The sequence below is a fragment of the Achroia grisella genome, unplaced genomic scaffold, assembly GCF_030625045.1.
Source record: "Achroia grisella isolate CSIRO2021 unplaced genomic scaffold, CSIRO_AGI_Agris_v1 utg821, whole genome shotgun sequence".
NCBI lineage: Eukaryota > Metazoa > Arthropoda > Insecta > Lepidoptera > Pyralidae > Achroia > Achroia grisella.
The window spans coordinates 2,159,974-2,183,020 of NW_026713035.1; the positions used below are offsets into that span (position 1 = coordinate 2,159,974).

Below are 23,047 nucleotides of genomic sequence, written 5' to 3' on the forward strand. Positions count from 1 at the left end.
GTTTTATTATTATATTACCCTAGCTACGCATGGGTACTTCAATTAATTTACGAATTATAAAGAGTCCTCTAAACAAGCTCTATAGATGGATAATAAACGCGTAAAAATCTGGTTTGTACTTTTAGTGACTTTTTTGTTATATATTCATTTTATATATATAGAAAACAGCCAGTCCATATACAATCAATCATGCTGACGAATACAAGTGTTTGCATTATACGAGAATTCGAATAACAAATTCGAGCAACTGGATAGGAATCAACCATCACAAAGTAAGGGAGTGACTAAACTGCTTGACTACCGAGACTATCATACTTTACATGTGTTTGTAATAGTTCTCCAGAACTTATATATTGAGTCCACTTATAATTGGCGAAAATAATATATTAGGAACTGGCGTCGAGCCAAGTAGGTAGTAGGTATTCTGTCATAGGTTAAGTTTTCAATGCGACTTAAAGAAGTGGGCCAGAGAAGTAAATCTCTACTTGGACATTATGTGTTCTGCTTAAAAACCGGAACACGTAAAAATATGTCCAAGGCGTAAGAGATAAGGAATATTTTAATAATATTGATATTTATTTATTTTTGTTTTTTACACACAGAAAAAAAATAAAAATAATAAGCTATTATAATGATTTATATTATAACAAAACTCGTAAAATATTTAATGAAACTGTTTTTACATTTGAATTTCTTTAATGTACTAAAATAGTTTATTTTGTTATCAGAGCTACTTACAACGCGCTAGAAGCTACCTCTATCAAGATTGCAATAGATTTGAACGACAAGAACCAATCTTTAGAAACAGATATTCGAGCATTGGAAATGAGATCCGCCCTAGAACCTAAGAGACCTCAAGGCACTGATAAAAATCTGATTCTCGCAAGCATGGCTGATGAAATACCGAATGTCGAGAACTAACATTTGAACACAAGGACGAATTTATCAAAACGAAATGCTTCAAAATTTTATATAATAAATTTACTAATGTATCAAACTATCTGACCTCTTGACTCCTTATATCCTTGAGTCCAAATATCACAATCCACGGGACGATATGGTATTCGGACTAATACTAATTTATCACTTTTTTGTCTACCTATAGAAAACAGCATTAAATTTCCACACAATGCAATAGTGGAAATCGCAGCTAAATCGGTTGAGCCGTTTCCGAGACGTACCTACACACATACAGTTATAGGGACAAAAATTCTAACACACATTATTTTCGTAATAATATATATTCTTATATACCTTCCAGTACAGAACAGAGAGGTACATCTGTGTATATATGGTATAATTCTGCTTTTTTTTTATGCTATACTCAAATATATGTATGTATTTAGTAAGGCTGTTTCTTGTATTTAGTAATAGAAAATGCAAGATTAATGTAGCCTGAGGTTTATAAATCCCGTTTTATACATATCATGTTAGGATTATTATAATTTTTTAAATATAATAGGCCTCTCGTGTGCAGTGAATACCTATTAAAAATTTGTATATTTACATCGGCGAAGTATACGATAACGCAAATCCTATTATGTAATATTTTTCACCAGATTCTTTCGCTATTATTATAAACACTCTGTAATTATTTTATCTATATTTATCAGTACAGTAAAGTTATTCTCTGGCTGTCTAACTATTGTAGCTAATAATAAATTCAGTACTTAACCCAAATCCATGTTAAATCTTCAGTGACACGTTCATATTGTAACTGAATTGATGTAGTATCAGATTGAGTTTCGACCCGTAGCAGTTTCAACGTCGTATATCTTGCGGTTTTGACCAGAGCGATTTGATTGGTTTCCAGTTTCAGAACTCTATCAAGTGTAACTGTTGGGAATGTAGTTTTAAGTTCCGATTGTCTGTGAAGTTGAAAATTTATAGTTTAAAGTTATATTTAGTAAAATAAACATTGTTATTATATTACTGTTTTTAATCAATATTAACCTATTATCCGCGGACCCCTAGGATTCGTAAGTACGGACCGCCGTGTACGACGGTCTGTCGTCTTATCAATGGACATCTAAATTTAAAAATAAATTGGTATAAAGTCTCCCAATCGCTACACTTATTTAACATAGTTATCATTTGCAGTATTAAAATATATAGTCTGAAATATATTCCTGTTTTCATTAATTTTAATGAGAGATAATTTATTTCACAGTACAGAATTTAGCATTTCTATGTAGAAATATAAATATACAGATCTTTATGACAACATTAATTGAGACTAAATAATTAATTGTAATATTGTTTGCAATTAAGTTTTAACTTAGTTTAATGTACAGGTAGATTTGAAAATTGTGTTAAAGTGTGTACGATAAAAATCAAGAAACTTTTAGTATAAATGCTAATTATACTATTCCCTAATCGTCCATTAAAAAGTCTCATACGTTGCTACTACGCTGGTCTAAGATGCTAATATGCTAACGCATTCATCTGGAATATATATTGAGGTAGACTTTTAAAAAGACATCTACATGACTACCTCTGCTTCAGGCGTTATAAGCTTTGCAACTTCGGTGATCTCGTTGGTCTATTCAGCACACTGCTTTACTTCAGTTGATCGCGGATTACATTCTTCTTAGCATACAAACATTTGTTTTTGTTATTAATTTAAAGTATTATTACGCATAAATAAAAAAATATTAACATTCTGCTCTCCTTCTCTATACCAATAAGTGTGCGAAACGTACTACTATAAAGTATTTCGTATAAAAAGGGTATAAAGTTTTTGCTTCATGTATTAAGCATGTCATTTACTCATATTATTCCTATCAGATTAATGCAATGTTTGTTTTGCCATTCATGTATATAAGCATGTCATTTACCAACCTATCAGATTATAGTACACTTACTGATTGAATATAAAATGAACAGAAAGAACAAAAAGAATGTATATAGGCAACGATTACCATTTACCATCAGAAGGCATGTCAATTAGTTTGATATTTTACATAAAAAAAGTCGTATTGTTGCTTGGTTTTGTAATGGTAACTAATACATACCTGTACTTCTTTTGTCGTTACTTTTACAGCAGTAATATAGACATTACTGGCTAGAGTAATACCATAGCGCAACAGAATTCTAATATTCACCGGTTCTTAATAAAATAAAACACCGGTGATTCAAAAATTATATATAAAGAGAGTTTGATCCCTTCTCGTGTGATTTAAAATTTAATGCATACAGCTTACATAGTTCTGTTAACACGAAACATTAGCGGGTTTTACTTTTGTCCCAGCGCCATCTAGTTCACATGTTATGCCACGGTGCTAGCCGCGAAATAGCTTGTAAACCGTTTCAGTGAGAGGGCGAGAGATGCCTCTGAAATTAGGGGTAGGTACATTCATGATTTCTAGTCTGTCGGAATAGCAACGCACGAGGCCACCACACGATGCCATAATGCTAGTAGTGCTTTTCATGTATGTAGGCGACGGTTGCCACTTTTCTTCACAGCTCTTTTGCGTATGTTTTTAGATATATAACGGTATAGCCATAATAATTTATTATACATGTATAACTGTATATAAAGTAAAATAAATCATTATTCTCTATACATATCTGTAAAATCCATCATACACCTAAAATCATGCTTTATCTTCAATAAAAACCGTATTTCTGTTTATAATGAGTACGGAAGCATGACCTCGCATCGGTATCACCAATTGCAGTATGATTGGGTATCACTTCACCACTGCAGTATCATCATACATACTAATGTATGATGTGATAAGATTACGTTACTAAATTTATTTCCTTTAGTATTTTGATATATTAGTAAACTGTCCAATAGTGTCCAATTATTCTGTTTGTCTAATTTGTTGTTATATGGGTTTATTGTAAACGTGAACACTCGAAGCGGAGTCCTAATGCGGATTGGCCTATTCTACGCCGAAGTTAAATCAAAGTTATGTGAAAACGTAAACAAATGGAAGTATGCCGAGTGTTGACAGAAATATAATTACATATAGGAACATCTTTTTACCTAAAATACGGTGTTTACCTATTACATATACATCTTATTTTTCAATTAGCTAACTAGCTGAGGCCACGAATCTGAACCCATGGTGTTCGGAACAATTACAATTCAATGTCAATCCGACCATCTAGGTCGGTCATATTAAATACTAATCTCCTATAATAATCTATAGTCTTCGATAAAATCGTAATTTCTGAAATATTGTTATCAATATTAACAAGTTACATCTATCTCTTAAAATATATCTAAAAATGTATTGTTTAAAGACACCAATGCTAAAAATATTATTATTTTATTGTGACAATTTAACATTTTTTTCACGCAGGCGTTTAATTTCCATTCATATTTGATTGGTATTGAGAAAATGATACAGATTACTCTCACAACAGTATGATACATTACGCATACGTATCTGTGACCATTTTTGTAGTCTATCGGACACACTGCCTTTTATAAAAAATTGCGGGTTCAATTCCCGCTCCAATAGAAACATTAGTGTAGAATGTTGTATTAAAAACTTTCACTAAAATAAATTATTGCGCCCTTGCGAGTATGATTTTCCCCAACTGTCTTTATCCTGTATGACTAAACATATTTAACAACTTCCTCCAGTCATATTTACGTGAAACATTTACATATAAACAGACAAAACAATTAAACAAACAAATAGATAGCTTTTCCACGATTTTACAATTTATGATAAGCAAAGAAAATATAAAAATATTAAAGGTAAAATAAAAACGATACAGGCACTTTTAATTTTTCTTACTCTATATTTCGTCCTTTACAAGTTGGGGTAGAAGAAGCAAACTCTTGTAATAATAAAGAATTAAGTTACAATTTAAATTGTTTTCTCTAAAGAAAATAGCGTCCATTTTCTGGAAATGTATTATCGAAATTAAATTAGCAGTATCGAGACAATGGAACGCTACCTCCTGTTGTCCGGGACATGGTTCGTTTGTCTGAGTGCTTCTAGATTGATATAAAACCCGAGGAACTCCATTTCTCTACACATTTCGCATCCAGCTTCTACTGTTTCAAGTTACAAGTCGTTAACATCAGGTGACTAATAATATATTAACAGCTTATCAATGTTAAATGTTTTTTTACGTGTCAATGTATATTTTGAACTAATTCTACAATACCCTTAAGAAACAGATTAATCCGAGTAATAGGCTCGCTTTCTTATACATATAACTTTTGTTAAATGTGAGCTTATAAATGTGGCGTTCAGTATAATGCTGACAGTTGACAACGCCTCTGACTACCCCATCTGGGTTAACAGTTGTGGTGTTAAATTTTCGCAGTAGGTATCTAACTTTTTTACAATATTATTAATGCTATGTAGTAATAAGAGTCGTGCACAATTTTCTCATATGCCTTCTAAAAAAAGGAGTTTCTAAATTCGTCTTTATAATCTTTCAAATTAAAAACTGATTTTAATGCGGTTTCAAATATCGCATGCTTAACTCAAAAAATAAAAATTTTTGGAAAGGCTACTTTTTTAATTTAATTTTAAATGAGGTAATGTTTCCTGGTATTTTAGAAAAACTTCCACACGTACCAAATTATTTACATCAAATACAATGTGCTTTATTTAAGTTATTATCTAAAATATATAACTTAAATAAAACAATTTATTTCTGATTAATAAATAAAGAATATTTAGTAGGTGGAGGTACATTTACAGAGTCTTATATCTTTATAATATACATATATGAATACTATTATTTTTTATAACCTAACTGTAATAAAAATAGCAATAAAAACAAAAAACTAGTAAATCCTGTTTGTTAAAAATCCCAACGAACTAGAATATTACGAGGAATGATTTCATATGCGGAAATGTGTACAAAGACGCATAAGAATCAATCACAAGTTGTAAGAGCAATTTGTATCCGGATTAGGTAGGTATGGTCGCACGTGAATTTATTTAGGAAGTGTCTACAATTATTGTGATTTAAACAGATCGAATGATAAAGAGATCCGCTTCCTAAATACGCTCTGAGCGTGCACTTGTTAATTCTAAAACGATACAATATCACCAGCAGTCCCTAGAGATGTGAAAAAATGATCGATCGAAGTATGAAAAAAATGTAATTCAATAAAAATACAATTTTATTACTTAAAAAAAATATTTTTATTATTTACCACTAAGGTAACATAAGAAAAAAATAGAACACCCATAGGCCATTATGTTTATAAAACCCAAATGTTTGGGTCGTGAAGAAAATAATTATTATTGTTTAAAAAAGACCATATCAATTTAATCGATAAATGAATAATTAAATTTTTACAAAGAATGCCACATCCCTAACTGTATCTAGACCAAGATATTCGTAGTTCTCTTTTAAGTGTACCGGTTTTATACGGCAGCAATCGAAACAATCTTCAAATTATATAGTACAGTTCGTATGTAAAGAGGTTGTTTACATTTGACTTTTGTATTCTGTCGCGGAAGTAAAATGGTTTTGTCCTGAAAGTTATGTATAGTGCTAGGTACATTTATTTTCGATCTCATAGTACAGAATAATGTTTATTCAAATAGGGATAGAATAAATGTAATTTATATTCTACTGCTGAATTCATAACATTAAACTCAATTAAGGAAAACTGACAGAAACTTGTTTAGATTTATTTACTGTATTAATATACTTGTATATTGAAATTAAGTTAAAAAAAATAGGAAAAACAGCTTTGTCAATTTATATTTCTGACCGAGTCTCCGGTGAAGAAAACACCTATAACAGACCAAAAATTAATCCGCGAGACAGCTCGCAGCCTTCCACATTGAATTCAAATATACGCAGCGGAATGTGAGCATATTAAGTGTTGATTTATGATGATTATCTTAACGTAACGAGTAACAATTGTAACTCTACTTATAGACCTAAACATATATACCTAGATGACTTTTTTCTATCGTTTAATTGTAATATATAATTCTATACGTTTATTTTATACTATGTAAATCAAGTTAAAGTTAAAAATAATATTATTTGACAAAGACCTATTGCAGAAATACATATTATGTCCAAAAAATAAGGTGACATTTGAATTTAAACTGTGTGCGTCGAAGCATTTGGAGAATTTTTCTTTTTTTTAGGTTGGTAGTACTGTCAGTTACATCTATGTCGAATTTATCTGTCAAAATATTAATTAGTGTTTGAGATACGCATCGTTTTGTGAGCTGCTAAAAGTGAGGTTTTCGTTTTTTGCGATGTCGAAATTTGTTTAGCAAACATTTTGCATAAAATTTTGTTTGCGGAATGAAATACGTTGAGGATGGTGCAGAAAGCTTTTGGTGATGAGGCTATGTCTAAAAAAAATGTTTACAAGTGGTATAGTGAGTTCCAAGCCGGCCGTGAACGTGCGACCATCAACCTCAACTGACGAAGCTCACGTCCAACAAATCAAAGATTTGGTATTGATAAACCGTCGATTAACGATTAGAGACCTTGCTGATGAGGTTGGCATATCGAAAGGCTCTGTCAATACCATTTTAAAGGATGTTTTGTGCCTCAAACGCGTCAAATCTCGACTGGTACCAAAAACATTGAATTTTTTGGAAAAAAGGCGTCGCGTTGAATTGTGTGAAACGATGCTTTCAGACTATCAGGACAAGATGAAACGCATGATTACTGGAGACGAGACTTGGATCTATGCTTACGACCCCGAAACAACTGATCAATATATGCCAAAGGAGACAAACAAAAAAAAAGTCGCTCAAAAATAAAGGTCATGTTGACTGTTTTTTTCGATTATCGTGGTGTTTGCATTACGAATTCCTTCCACCGGGCCAAACAGTCAACAAGGAATATTATTTAAACGTCATGCGTCGATTGCGTAACGCTATCCGCCTAAAAAGGCCGGAATTGTGGAAAGACAATTCTTGGTTTTTACACCACGATAATGCACCATCCCATATCGTGGTCATTTCGCCAAAACCTCAACCCATATTGTTCCTCAACCACCTTATTCACCTGATCTGGCGCCGTGCAACTTCTGGCTGTTCAGCAAGCTCAAAAGACCGCTCCGGGGACACCGTTTTGATACAATAGAGGAGATTCAAGCCGCAGCGAAGAGGGAACTGAAGGCCATCCCAGAAAGTGACTTCAATCAGTGTTTCGAAAATTGGAAAATCCGTTGGTATAAGTGCATTGCATCGGGAGGGGATTACTTTGAAGGGGATGAAATTGATTTGGAAAAATAAATAAGGAATTTTCTAAATAAATATAATGTAACCTTATTTTTTGGACACAGTTATATAATAGAAAAAAAATCTTAACTTTCAACCTAACTGTATAATAGACAAAAAGAACAAAGCTCTTCAACAATCAAACAGCTCCCGGATATTTTAATCTTTACAATCACCATTAAAAGGTTATTGAATTGACCACTAGGTATCATCCGTGTATGAAATGAGCATTCAGGCGCCTCGAGCTACCGCTGAAGGCGATCCAGTCATTAAAGAATATTGTGGATATGACTTTGTAATCATTTAATATAAAATGTAATATCTAGTTAAAATTATTCAATATTTATTTTAAATGATTATTTAATTTATTAATTAACAAAATACTAATAATATTGTAATGTAGGTACTATAAATCGTATTACTATAATAGGGCAGTTAGTTGCTTTTTTGTTTGAAAATAAATAGATCAAAGTACGGACGTGTTTTGCTGTTCTCTTTAGTTCAATATTTAACAAATACAATGTCATAATTCAGATATAATATCTAAACTATAATTTGTGATCATACTTTGGCACAGTAGTTAGAGAGAAAAGAAATTGCAAATATAAGAACTCCAGAGCATATAAGTCGATTAGAATACGATTTACGATTTCGGCAGTCTCAAAGACGTAACATGCAGACATCAACTTTCGGTTTTCACTTTACGAAACAATGTTGACATAAACCAGGATATAAAATACAGAATTATCATTGGGTGTATGAAATCGAGATAGGCCTCGGGTACAATAATGCGCAAATGATAATAAAAAAAAATAAGAGTGGCCTTTCCAGAAGCCAAAAACTAAAGCAAAAAATATTTTTAGAAATGTTTACTTATTTCTATCTTAGTAGCATAGATAGTTTATTTTTCTTTAAAGAAATATATTATTTGGAAATAGAATGATAATTATCATTCTATGTGGAAATTATTGAATATTGTCATTAAAACAAAATTCTACAAAGAAAAGAAAAGATTCTACCAATATCTAAAAGTGTTTCCATTATGTCACATTATCCAATTTCGTAATGTATAAATCTAGCAACCAATTCTGTGAATGAATTTACATAACATTTTGCAAACCTTGAACTACTGCCTCTGTCCGTATTAGTTGATAAATGTGGACTATATATAACCTTGACATTGTTTAAATTCTGGTGTCCTTTCTATTTGACAATTTATTTACACTTACATCTAACTTTACACAATATTTTATAAGTTATTTGACATGTAATAAATAAGATCTGCTCTGGCAAGCACTATACACACACATACTGGCACACGTACGATTCAGTAAATGTTAATTTATAATGTTCTAGAAAAATCTTGTATATATTTAAGTATTTAATTTAAATAACGACATTTTAACTGTTTTATACATATTTTAAAATTACTAATCTTTCTGTATTCTTTTAGTCAATCTCAAGAGCACACTACAAGTGATAACAGTAAACAATTTTTAACATAATTGGATATTACATTACTTTTTTTATTTGATATTACTTTTAGTAAGTTTAATGCTTTTTCTATATTTCATTACACTTTGAAAACGACTTTAACTCTCACTTGTCTTATATACGAATGTCAATATTAATCCAAAATGAATGTCTTTATTTTCTTTCGTTTATATGTACACTTTTTCGTTATATTATCTTGAGATAACATATAATTGAAGATAAATTTTAAATATAATATGTAGCTGTATTTTAAATCAGATCCATGTTAACACTAACATAAAGTTATGGACTTCCTACTTAGAACTTTCGGCTTTCGCAAAAGTACAGATCCGTTTCCTCTGGTATCCCTTACTGGCACGCGCCCCCACCTTGTTCTTGCGCGTGCATGAACACGTTACATATTTAAACAAGTTTCATTTATCTACAGACGTATGAGACGATTTTCCTTTGTCTATCTGTTCTCGTTAAGTGCTAACGTAGTGACAAGTTGAATAAGGCCATTAAAGTTTGATAAATTTGTGATAACTGAAATTGTTATTTTTGTGTTTAGTTTTATTTTCTGTTGCTTAGAAAGCTTTATGCAGCCTTCAGTAAATAGGGTAAGTATTTAATCAGTATATTATTACTAAATATTTATTTATGTTCATATTTTAATTATGTTAGGATAATAATTTTTAAACAAGATACAATACAACATTACATAGATAGATTTGCATGTGCTTTTTCGTAATTAATTTTTATGTTTTTAATTTATTCCATATGGGAATGACTATAATACTTACTATATATTATCTATAATACTCACTGTAGATTATATTAATTAAATATTTTTGTAGCCTTTGAATATTTTTAACGAAGAAGTTATTTAAATAAAAAACATCGATTTATAAAAAGATTTTGAACCTCATATTAACTAAATAAAATTAGATTAAAGTAAGTAATTTATATTATATGGTATAGAAAGTCTCTTAAGAATAAAATATTACTTTGTAGATGGGAAATAATGTGTAGCGACTTTAAGTCACAAGCAGCAATTACATATATATGTTATATTTAATATTTGACGACTTTACCTATATTGCATTTAATATCGGCAATGTGTAAAAAAATAATAAAAAACATATCAAAAACGTCCATTAAATATAATAAAAAGACTAAAATAGAAAATCAGTTGTCGGCCCATCTTGTGAGAAGTAGTAACCGAAACATTTTCTATATGAACAGCAGCACAGACATCACGTCTATAGCTTGTTTTTTCTGCTACCTTCCTATATGTAGTATATGTATGCATATGTGTAAGTTTATATGTATATTTATTTATTCGTTTTAAACATATAGTGCCTTGTGTGCACCAATTACCTTTTCTATATACATAACTCTCTTACAGGTTCACTGTAAGATTGCTTATAGCAAAAAGACTTTCCTGCTTACTGTTTTTCTTGTTATTTTCTTTTCTGTGCAAAACAAAGAGTTTAACCCCTAGTAATCTTTGAGGACTTTTGTGTGTAGCTGATACCTTGTCATTCCGAAGGACTAAGATACCATACCTCCGTACCCTGTGATTTTACTGCTGTGTCTCATTCTGTAAACCAAAAAACAGTATAGCAAGGTGCTTGGTGGCAGACATAAAACTTTGTCCTCAGTTACACCATAATTCTATACTAGTTCTATTACTAGTACAATTATACCTACATGTTCAAATATGTTTTCACAGTTACATACAACTTAACTATTTAGCACAATCTAAGATTGTTACAATTTTTTATTATTATTCCATAATTCACAGCATATAGGTAGTAGTTTTATAGTGATAACAAGAACGGGTTTATTATTATTAGATATTTGTGTTTAGCACTTCAATGATGGTAAAACGTAAAAGTAGCTATGTTAAATTCGATTCTACACACGAAATATAAATATTGCACTCAACACACCTATACGTCGACAGTTGATAATGTCTTTGGCTACCCCATGTTCAATGTCAGTCGTGAAGGGATATTTTTGGAAATATGAATAATCTTTATTTAAATAAAATTAATGTAAGCACTTTTAGAATTCTACCGCACTGTCGGAAAGCAAACTCAGCGCAAGAAGAACGAGCAAAAACCTTTCATGTTGACCTTTTAAATAAATGATGTTCAATCTATACAGACTTAAGATTTTGTGTGTCTCCTTAAATAATATTTTCAAAATGCACTTTTATTTCAGACCAAACTAAAATGGCACTCAAAATCACCCTCGCCCTATTCACTATTATTGCAGTATTAGTCAACTTCGGACATGTCAGATGCAACCCTGCAATTGGTAAGTGTAATAGGCTTATGAAACTTGTAAAATAAACAGACAGACCCATATTATGCAACCATAATTAGGTCACTAGGTTTTTTTTTAATGGTTGTTAATAGAATGGTTCACCCACCTGTACTGATAGTCTATTCTGGGAAGGCACCAGTGGAGATTATTCTGATGATAACATCACCAGAAATATGTCATAATGTTAATAATGGAGTCTGGTATATTGCTAGTAATGGAGTCATCAGTCCACATTACTAATAATCCTCTTTCTCACTACCTGGTAGAGGTAAACACTGTCACTTAGGTACATGTATTAATATGTGTTTAAGTAGTTGAAGTAAAAAGAGAGAAATTGTATTAAACCTGAAATCGACTTATGCGAGTAAATTTTAATTTCAAATTTGTTTCGAAGTTTCTGGCTTTGAATTCAATCTGAATAGGATAGAAATAATCTTTATTTAAATTATACATATTATTGTAAATGAACAACATTATAAAAGAAGCAAAGTGGAAAATAAAAGATAATTTTTAAAACTTTTATATAAGCTTCTCGGTCACATTATCAATTTGCTATGAAAAAATGAAAATATTTCATATTTCTTAGTACGTACTTTGGTTTTTGTGTAATATAAACCGGATTTTTGGCAGATATAAACTTTGTGACCAAGCCTCTATGTATCTTATTTTACAATTTTGGCATATCATATGTACATAGGATACTTTTTACCTGAATTGACTCAGGTAACGAATAAATATAAAAACTACTTATCCTATTCCACTATACTATTTGCACGTTCATTTTACATTATTACATTCAACTATCATATATAGATATAAATAAAATAACGTAGTTCATTTATCATTGAAATTAATGTTTGAACGATTACGTGGAATCAATGCATCCACGCTACGTTTAGCGTAAATATTAATAAACGTCAGTTTTTCCTTTATAAGTTATTATTTGCGCCGAATTTGCGAACTGTTAATTAAGTGTGTCAATAATAAATGTAGCATTACATTATAGTGGATATGTACTAAAATACTAATTTAATTAGTGTACACACTACAAGACAAGTATATTTAAAGCATTGTTTTATAAAAAGTTTAAAGATATCGCCTTATGGACGTTTATTACGCAATATTTTCCCTAATTTGTATTAATTTTTGTTGTCTTTTTTATACAAATTGGGTTACATGTCTTTTGTAAGCTTCATAATTTCAGTAGGATCTGAAATGATCACTCCTAATACAACAACTGTGTTTAAGTTGTATAGTTAAGAAATAGCTGTGAAATTACAATTTAATGCATGGAAGCATAATCACTGTGAGTTATCATGCTTCCGTCACAAAAACTTAGTAACATCCATAGTACCTAATGGTAACATATAAGCGTCAAAATTGCTTTTTTGGAGACCCGTAATACTGTTCATGTATCCTCCTCAAATCGTGTTCCTCATTCCTGAGGGTCGTGATAGTTCCACAGAATTTCATTCTTTTACATCTCTTCACCTCTATCGGTATTTTGCGTAAGGAAGGCATAATGGAACTTTATGTCCAGCGATGAACTGACTCAATCAGACTATCTTGCGTGGCTGCGCCCTCTAGGACCTTTGCCATCCACTCTACCTGTCACCATCAAATCTTCCAGGTTATGACTTCCTTTTCGGGCGATGTGGCCAAACAACTCTAATATTCTACGAAGTCATAATGTGGAGAGTCTGCTTTCGATGTAAAGATTTAGAATAGAGGTGTTGCTGCGGAACCAGTCCATGAGATTTGCAGCATCTTCCTCCAGCACCACATATCAAAAGCATTAATGCGGTTTCGGTCAGCCTTCCTTAGAGTCCGCGTCTCAGCCCTATAGGAAAATATGGAGAAGTGTGAGTAAGTGAGTAAGTAAGTGAATTTACTACTGTTCATGTATATAGACATCAGATGGGCTGCCAGAATGTTTGTCATTCCAATTACACAAAAACTGGTACATTTTAGAACTTTAGAACAAAAGGTGTTCTTTCCAGACCAGACTTATTTTATATAAAGAACACTTGTTACGTTGATAAATTTATATTGTTCATATCTAAAAGGGCCTTCATATGTAACCGAAGACGCGCATGTTAACCGAGGCAATGACCCCAATTGGCGATTTGGCCGGTTTACTTTCGCCGTGTATTGTTACGCAATTCACCTTAGTGGCTTACACTTGACCTCGCGATGACAGTTCGCTCAATGGATACTGAGTACAATAGGGCTGTCATGCATAGAATGTTTAATGGCTTGATCTTTCGATTCTCTACATAATAGAGGAGGAGATTGTTATGATATGATTTATATGATTGTAATGGGATTTAATTTAAGCTCCTATTACTGTCAATGTCAATGTCATGTCGACTTCTAAATGGTACCTCTGAAAATAATCGCTGTTAATTTCTTTAAAATTTAGCACTATGGTCGTCAGTCAGTACAGTCGTGCTCTACTTGTTAATTATCACTGATCTCCCACCAGCGTTTACCATTAGCTCAGGTGGGTGTACCATTCCACTATCATTCATTAAAAAAACTTTATATCAAGGCGGGAACGGAGTAGTTAGACAAGTATCATATTGCAGCTAATCTAAATGTCAGGTTGAACTCTACATGATACCACTAAAAATCATCGTGGCTGATTCCTAATGAATTTCTCACGATGGGTTAACTGACTTGATGTCAGACTCGTCTACTTTCTCTACTGGTGCCCTATTGTATACAGTTAGTGCAGGCAGGTGCAGCCTTTTATTATCTTCCATTTAAAAATCTGTACATAATATCTATGAATATTTACTCCAGATGTACTATTTAAAGTAAGTATAAAACATTATGACGTCTGTACTTAATTTATTCTTTGTACCTATAGTAAAAACGAATTACAATTATTTTTTAATTTTACATATAATCTTACAAATTAACCGCTTTATTGGTCATCATAGTTACGTCTAATAAACCTGCTATAACTATTAAATAATTTAGTTTTTTTATAGAATTAAAAATTTTAAGATAATTTCCAACTATAAGTGCTATTATACACCAATACAAAAACTTTTTCCGGTTCTAATGGATTCAAATTCTGTTAATACTGCAACTATTACAACCCTAGCTAGATTATGTATATACTATGGATTATAAAATATAATAGGTGAATTAAGTATGCACCACGGCCGTTAGTGAATTTTTCAATGTTACCTAAATTCATATGGTGTACCACATATTCTTTAAATGTATGTATAATATATGTATAAATTGTTAATAAATTGTCTGCATTCCCTGTTACATGGCAATGTTAGTTAAATAATAATAATAATAACTACCTAAGACAATTCATACCGCCCAAGGTAAACAGAGCTTGTGTTATGGGTACTGATCAACTGATATAAATACTTAAATACATTTTATAAACTGCATACATTATATAGTACATAATATAACACCAGACCAATACAATTATACTCATGAACAGGTTTGCATCGTAAGATGAATTGAACCCGCGACCATCGAAAGTAAAACGGTGTGCTAAACCGCTAGACCACTAAGATCGTATTACGTAGGTAAAAAATACCTTTTAATATTTTCGTCTGGAAATGATAACATTGAAAAATATTTTATATATAATTATATAATTTTCATTTAATAATTTTAATTTAATCCCTAGACATTTAATACCTATATCGTCTAATTAAATCAATATTGCATTATTTTCCAGCCACCGGATATGATCCCATGGAAATCTGCATAGAGAATTGCGCACAATGCAAGAAGATGCTTGGAGCTTGGTTTGACGGGCCCCTATGCGCAGAATCATGCATCAAGTTTAAAGGAAAATTGATTCCTGAATGTGAGAATTTCGCGTCCATCTCTCCTTTCCTTAATAAACTTTAAGCAGAACAACACTGAACGACAACTTCTTAAAATGACTATATGACGCCTGTTCAATTCGGTCTACTCTTTGAAAAAAATCCATTCGATCGACATTGGTTTGTGCCATTTCGTACTTTTTTCCTACTCTTGTGTCACTGACAACATAATAATTTTATATTTCGTAGCTAAGTCCTCCATGAACTGTAGTGCTTGACATTATAAATATATTCGATTTTCTCTTAATTGAATTGGATCGAACTCGTTATTGGAATTCGACTCAAGAGTAGATCTGAATATTGACCAAATCCATTTATACTTGAGATAACAATTTTAAAATTAGTATGTGCATTTGTAGTTTATTGTAACGCTATTTATACATGTATTTGCATATTGTACCGAACTTATTTAGTACTTAAATAGCATTTACATAAATGTTAGCCATACTTATTGTGTCAAACATGATGTGATAAAATGAAATTTCTTTTGTGTTAAAACTTGCGCATATATTTGTACAAGAAGTTTGCTCGATGCATTACGAAATCTCCAACGATACCATACCAAAGCGTAAGATACTCTTAGTACTTAACACGTAGCCCAGTATTGTTTATACTTTTTTACATATTTATAGATTAATTAGATTTTAAGATAATTCCTACATGAAAAATAAATAAAATTAATTACATAATAAATTGTTTTTTTTAATAAATACTTTATTGCCTATATTATGATTATACACCTATATTTGATATTTTGACTTTTTTAAATATACTAACTACATATCAAGGGTATAAACATATTTTACTATAATTTGAAAACTTAAGAAACATTTCTACGGGGTAATAACCCCCTTATTACCCCGGTAATATATCAAACCGAAGGCCAGTTAATAATCATGATAACTAAAATACTTTCTCGAAGAAGCAGAGTGGAAATGTGAAAATAATTTATATTTTTTTATAGAAACTACAGGAACTTCGTCCCCACTCGCTGGAACCTAAATGGTCTCGGTCAGTGCGGTTTCAAAGGATTTCACTTAGATTGTGGAATGAACTATCTGTCAAGGTTTTCTCAAGAGACTAGCTTGGAGTTTTTCAAGAAGGCTTTTATATTAAGATTGCTTATAGATCCGCAACTTGCCACCCCTGGTGTGTCAGGCGTGCATAGGCTGCGGTAACTGTTTACCATCAGTCATCAGTTAGGCAATATGTCTAATTGCCACCAACATAGTATAAAAAAATATAATCAATATTTACAGTTTACAGTTTAGCGTTTACCACTTTCAGGTCCTTGGCTTATATTCCATTGCAGTAATAAAAAAAAATAAAAGACGACATTGTAAATTTTACTTTTTATTGCAGAAAAAGTACAATTCTACATGATTTTGAAAATTCATTTTAATGACTATTGAAGCATGAATGAACCATGCTGACAATGTGTTACAAATTATGTACATAAATAATTCATTGATAAATTTTAGTGCCTCGATTCCATATAAAAAAAATAAATATAACGAATTTATTACTATATAAAAGAAGTGGCCATTGTATACATCTAGAGATTTTAAAGAATTTATATTTCGACATTACCGCTGTATTATGAAATATAATAATCTTAGAACACATTATCGAATAATCTTAGATTCACACAGCCATATCACAAGCTTTAGTTTAATTTGGGTCTAGAGCCCTCTAAACCCAAATGAAACTAAAGCTTGTGATATGGGTACTAGATAACTGATACAAATACATAGATTTTTTTTTCGTAAATACATACAGAACACCCAGAACGACACAAACAATCCTCATGTATATAAAATGTTTGTGCAATGCGAGGAATCGAACCCGCGACCATCGGAAGTAAGGCGGTGTGTTGAACCTCTAGACCACGAAGGTCGTCTGATGTAAACTCATCGTATCTACATAATATACTGTTTACTATACTACTACTTAGATACACATTCTATAGAATATATAAATTTCTCCATAGAACATATTACAATTATTACACGATTACTCATTTGAGTAACAATTGAACAGTGATTTCACAGTACCATGACGGCATAGACATTACGTCACGCAGTATAGAATAGATTGTCTATTCTCTATTCTATTTTTTTTCGGACTACTCTAATGCTGTTCGCCGCAGCTGGCCTTTACAGCTTCACCGGACGTTATGGGGCGAGTGCAGATGGCACTCCAAACCCGCGGAAGGACATATGGAGCTGCGGAAGGTCAACTCCTGCCTGACGGATACGACTTTAGTTTGAGGGCACCACTACGATATACGGTACAAACCTCGGCTCAGGCCGTCGTAATATCGATCCCCGTTTGAATTGGACGGGGGATCGATCGGTGTGAAGCACCCGGGCGCGCGCAGGCGCCCGATTGAATGCGCAAAATTGTGTGTTTGAAGTCGTCGTCTTCGCCGGCGAGGACGGTGTTGTGTTTGTGTGTAAAAGTGTGGTCGGGACGGAGCGGGCTCTATTCTATGTCAACACTTTTTGTACAGAGTAAGAAAAAGTGTTGTCTATTATGCTTGTGGAAGATAGGCTGCCTATAGTGATTAGTGTGATTATTTTCTTGACAATACTGATCCAATATTGGGACAATTTAAATTAATCCGTCATATTAATTAATTTCTCATATTACACATACATAACATTTATTGATTTTTTTTTTAATAAATTTCATTGAATTACTCGTTTATTAATACATAGAAAAAATATATCAGATATAGTCGTTTTTTTAAATGTACTTTTATAAGATAACCTACGGTAAACTATATAAATATTAATAGTCACTGATACCAGTGTTGTAAAACAATTGTCAATTCACAGGAACTTCCATTGCATGAGTCTCCGCATCAGGCGTTGGCAGTGGCTCTTGTGGATTATCAGCTGAAAAAAAGTACAATAAATAAATTAAAAACTATTTTAACTGATATCAGATTTAGTCAAACCTGTCCAATGGATTAGTGTTGTTATTTGATAAGGAGAGATTGCACAAAATTATTCTGTAACATGTTACAATAACTAGATTATTTATATACACATATGAGGAACACTACGAATTTAATAGAGAAAGCTAAGGTGTACACAGTCATGACATCTTAATGTTAAGCCTTATATCACAAAAATAGAAACAGTACAGCAGAAATATATATAGAAACACAGAAATATATATAATATAGCATAGGCACCTCTACAAATAACTAACTATAGAATAAAATTTACCTGTAGTATACAGTTTCATGAGATTGTAATATAACCATATTTATCTTTATAAAGTGCAACCAATCCCACACGCTACTACAAAAATTAATAAAAGCAAATCTATCCATTGTTCAGAACCCTAAGGTAAGCTCTGTTTAACTTGGTGGCGTGGGTAACTAGATGGCGCTATGTGAATTATGCTGGGTTATAATATTATGGGATATAGAAAATATTTTTTAATAATTAATGTATGATGTCAGGACGACATGATTTGCTGAGTTGTTCATTCATATACGCGACGGTTAACGCTCACCATAAGTTACGCTCGTCAGTTTGTTAGCTGCATTAGTTAGATAAGCAATAGAATGTAGTCTTTCTATTTACCTCGTGACGGACTCGTTGAAATAGCGTTGTCTTCGCTTTGAGAAACATTCATTGGTGTTTCGCTCTCTTGGGAGGAAGGATCCAAAGGAAGCTAAAAAAATAAACTTGATTATTAATGAAAAAATATAAACGTGTATAGTTATATACCATTATCATGCACTGTTGTTTCTTATTCAGTAAAATCAAATTTTAAATTATGCCTAAGAATTCAACATAGATCTGTATAGCATCTGTAGAGTTGTTCATGTATATAAGCCACGGGTAGCGTTAACATAAGCAAGTAAAAAACATATTATTATTAAATAATCACCTCTGGCGCCAGCCTTGGAATTCTTCCTACTTTATGTCGAACAGAAAACGGCGCACAACTCTCGTAATATGCGATGACGAATTCAGGAAACGCCCGGCTTAAATCTTTACCTGGAACTACGTCCAACTCTAAACAGTCTTGCCTGAAAAAAAAACATAATATAAGTAATAACCACTGGTAACATTTTTTTTAAAGACGTTTACTTCAATACCAATTAAATTGGTTTACGATGTACAAAGCGAGAATTTACCAGAGGTAGACTATAAAAAGTTACTTGTGTCTCACCTATTTACGATAAAAGAATACGATGATGATCTCATTAAACTTGAATGCCATTGGTTGAGTGGCATCACAAATCGCGGTGTCACATTATTACATGATGTCCTAGTTTGTGTATATAGGCGACTGTTTCAGCTAACCATTAGGTGTACCGTTTTTTTGTTTGGCATTGAAATTACGTAACTATTGCTAGACATAACATCATCACAGACACCGTAAACTGAACTGGGACACCCCTTAACATCACCTATTAATATATACATCATAGATATAACACAATATAGAAGATACATTTTGCAACTGCGAACCATATAATTGTGAATTGATAACAATATATTTTAGGACACTATTGAAAAATATCAATATGATATGTAGCATAACACATACGCAATCTGATTGATGCTAAAAATACTATTTGTATATGAGCTATAACAAATATTTAACTTACCATTTTACCAGAAAATATAGAACTTCATGGTGCAGTTGAGCAGCAAAGATCCTCTCTGGGACAAGGCCTCTATCCAGCCCCCTAGGTTTTTCAATTTCCTGTAAATATTTGTATAATATATACAGCATGTGTACATTTTATGTCTAGCAAAGAGAATATATGAGGATTATTATGAATACAGATAGAAAGTTCAGTTAATAATACAATGTATTATTTGTCGCCTTTTACAGATAATTATTATTCCTTGATCCTCATAATGTCATGTTGTTTTATGCAGTGCATTCCTGTAATATATAAAAGAAGTGACATCCTTATATTGTTTTAGGAGACCTTCTTACTTCTGTTGTCTTGGATTGTGGTTGTATTCATAAATGTGGTTGGTGGTACTGTGTGTGTGGTGTGGTTGGTGTGTGTGGTGTGGTTGGTGTGTGTGGTGTTTGTGGGGATTTTGTATGTACACAAATAAGAATGTATTGTACTTAAGAAATATTTTATATCTTTTAGACCAAATGGGGCTGTACGAATTGTAGTACGTTATTTTTATTAGATTCAACCTTTTAAAGGATTGGAGCTTACTTCAAACTTTTTAGATTTTTTCTCATTTCGCCGGCCTCGTTTGTTTGTTCGTTCGCGAACACTCTGATTTTCTTCTGGCGGAGTTTCTACAACTACAGGGGCAGCAGCTTCCCTTTCCCGCTTTAATCGAGCTTCCTCATATGCAGAAATCAGTTCAGGGCAGTCAAGATTATCTTCTGGTTCCCATGTATTGTCTTCACTAAAATTAGGCAAATTATAATTGTTAAATCTAGCAAGTAACTTCAGTCTATGCAGTGTACAATTAGCCATAACTCTAGAAGTCTAGATGCAATAACAATTTGTTTCATGATTTTTTTACAATGTTAATAATTTTTAATCAAATTGATGAAAAGGTATAAAAATGTTGTAAAAATTCATGAAATAAGCAGTTGTGTGTTTGTCATCAATTCCATGTAACATAATGATAATGAATTTAAATTTTATAATAATCCTCCAGGGATTCTAAGAAGTATAAAAACACATGATATGTAATTATATATTATTTTATTTATTAGATAGAAACACCTGTCTTACTGTTTGGTTTGGAATGTGGAGAGTTGGGTCTGAGAACTTGTTACAATTGCGATTTAACTTGTTTTGTCAACTCTGTTTCAGTGTGAAAGGTAAGATATATATACCATTGAATATCAATAGCAATACATTAAGGTTTTCTTGAGGTCCCAAAATTATGAGGTAACAATTACACCATTAACCACCATTTTATTGCCATTCCAGTGACATAGAAAAATTGTCACAAATTGTATAATTTTTTACTTATTTTTAAAATAAAAGCCTATGCTATTATTATGATATAATATATCTCCAAATCAAACTTCTTTAAGATCTGTTAAACTGTCATTCAAAGGTAAAGAACAGACTTAGTTACACATTTTCACAGTTATAATATTAGTAGCCTTACACAGTATAAAATAAAGTCACTTCCCTTGTCTGTTCGCTTTAGATCTTTTAAACTATGGAATTAATTTCAGTGCAGTTTTTAGTAATAGAGAGAGTGATTCAAGAGAATGCTTTATAAATAGAATTAGTAAAAATCACGGCATCTTAACATGTTCTATTTTAATTGAGTTCCCGATTTTTACTCAATAAAAATATAAATAATGACCATATCAAATTTAAGACAGTATATAGTTTTTTATATACAATACTCACACCCGTGCGAAGCCGGGGCGGGTATATCGTGGATATATAAATAAAGGAGACATGCCATACAAACATAAATATTGTAACTTACTTTGAGTAACCTTTCCATTTCAATAAATATTCAACTTTTCCATTTTTAATTCTTCTGTCTAAAACTTTTTCAACTGAAAACTCCTCGTGTTTGCCACTTTGTGGACCAACAGTGACTGGTGCTGTGCCTTCTATAGTTGGGTTATCAGTAATTGGCTGTGATGTTTGAGGAAAACTCAAATCTGATGTTTCCATTGCCTCGTCCATTTTGGCACTCTGGAATAAATATTTCTGTTAATCATGTTTACAATGAAAATACATTATTTAGAAATTGTGTTGATAAACATTGCAATTGGATACCGGCTCTAAATGAAGCTAAATCCTTGTTACTATTTTCGACTACTTTGTAATGTGTTTCACTCATAAAATAAACAGTAAGTGCATTTATGCGTTATTATCGTGAAAGTTCTAAAATTAAATTATAAATTAATTAGTAAATTAGAAGAATAATACTGACGCTGAGTAAAATAACTTCTCAAGACAAGAATACAGAGTAATGACAATAGAAGTATCACAGACTATAAATTGTGACTACTGACAGGCAATGCACAGATTGGATAACTTGGACAAATGACCGTAAATGGCGAGATTGTTTATTTGCTTTTCAAAATTAAATGTTTGAACTGATTTTACTAAAAATTGGCGCAAAAATATATTGTAAGTACCGCGAGAACAGAATATAGGCTATCTTATTCTTATATAACAAAAGAGGAAGATGGTACATT

General features: G+C 31.8%; 3 protein-coding genes across 6 annotated transcripts in view; 2 read left to right on the forward strand and 1 right to left on the reverse strand.

The window, feature by feature from the left end:
- The window catches only part of LOC131852059 (tektin-B1-like), a 63,384-nt gene extending 61,463 nt beyond the window's left edge, over positions 1-1,921 (forward strand). For both annotated transcript variants that reach the window (XM_059202656.1, XM_059202655.1), the window contains one exon: positions 729-1,921. In XM_059202656.1, coding sequence (XP_059058639.1) covers positions 729-921 — 193 coding nt within the window. In that variant the 3' untranslated portion in view covers positions 922-1,921. The remainder of the gene's footprint in view (positions 1-728) is intronic.
- Positions 1,922-5,016: 3,095 nt separating this feature from the next.
- LOC131852018 (eclosion hormone) lies at positions 5,017-16,491 on the forward strand. 2 transcript variants are annotated; one of them, XM_059202586.1, is made up of 3 exons: positions 5,017-5,050; positions 11,889-11,984; positions 15,709-16,491. In XM_059202586.1, exons 2-3 carry the CDS (start codon positions 11,900-11,902, stop codon positions 15,882-15,884), a joined length of 261 nt encoding a protein of 86 aa, XP_059058569.1. In that variant the 5' UTR covers positions 5,017-5,050; positions 11,889-11,899; the 3' UTR covers positions 15,885-16,491. The 2 variants fall into 2 exon arrangements, with proteins under 2 accessions (XP_059058569.1, XP_059058571.1); XM_059202588.1 differs by lacking the exon at positions 5,017-5,050 and adding an exon at positions 10,166-10,279.
- A 1,019-nt stretch (positions 16,492-17,510) lies between these two features.
- On the reverse strand, positions 17,511-22,812 carry LOC131852032 (chromobox protein homolog 1-like). Of its 2 annotated transcripts, none has more exons than XM_059202610.1 (7): positions 22,780-22,812; positions 22,324-22,538; positions 21,072-21,270; positions 20,496-20,593; positions 19,769-19,910; positions 19,459-19,549; positions 17,511-18,759 (listed from the first exon to the last, which is right to left on the reverse strand). In XM_059202610.1, the coding sequence occupies exons 2-7, from the start codon at positions 22,527-22,529 to the stop codon at positions 18,689-18,691; spliced, it is 807 nt and encodes a 268-aa protein (XP_059058593.1). In that variant the 5' UTR covers positions 22,530-22,538; positions 22,780-22,812; the 3' UTR covers positions 17,511-18,688. The 2 variants fall into 2 exon arrangements, with proteins under 2 accessions (XP_059058593.1, XP_059058592.1); XM_059202609.1 differs by lacking the exon at positions 22,780-22,812 and adding an exon at positions 22,623-22,771.
- Between the last annotated feature and the right edge of the window lie 235 nt (positions 22,813-23,047).

Excerpts from the sequence above, each read along its gene's own strand:
- LOC131852018 (XM_059202586.1), top strand. The coding sequence starts at position 11,900 with ATGGCACTCAAAATCACCCTCGCCCTATTCACTATTATTGCAGTATTA. Across the intron at positions 11,985-15,708 it reads CAGATGCAACCCTGCAATTG|CCACCGGATATGATCCCATG; the intron begins GTAAGTGTAATA and ends ATTATTTTCCAG.
- LOC131852032 (XM_059202610.1), bottom strand. The coding sequence starts at position 22,529 with ATGGACGAGGCAATGGAAACATCAGATTTGAGTTTTCCTCAAACATCA. Across the intron at positions 21,271-22,323 it reads AAATGGAAAGGTTACTCAAA|TGAAGACAATACATGGGAAC; the intron begins GTAAGTTACAAT and ends GCCTAATTTTAG. Across the intron at positions 19,911-20,495 it reads CTATATTTTCTGGTAAAATG|GCAAGACTGTTTAGAGTTGG; the intron begins GTAAGTTAAATA and ends TTTTTTTTTCAG.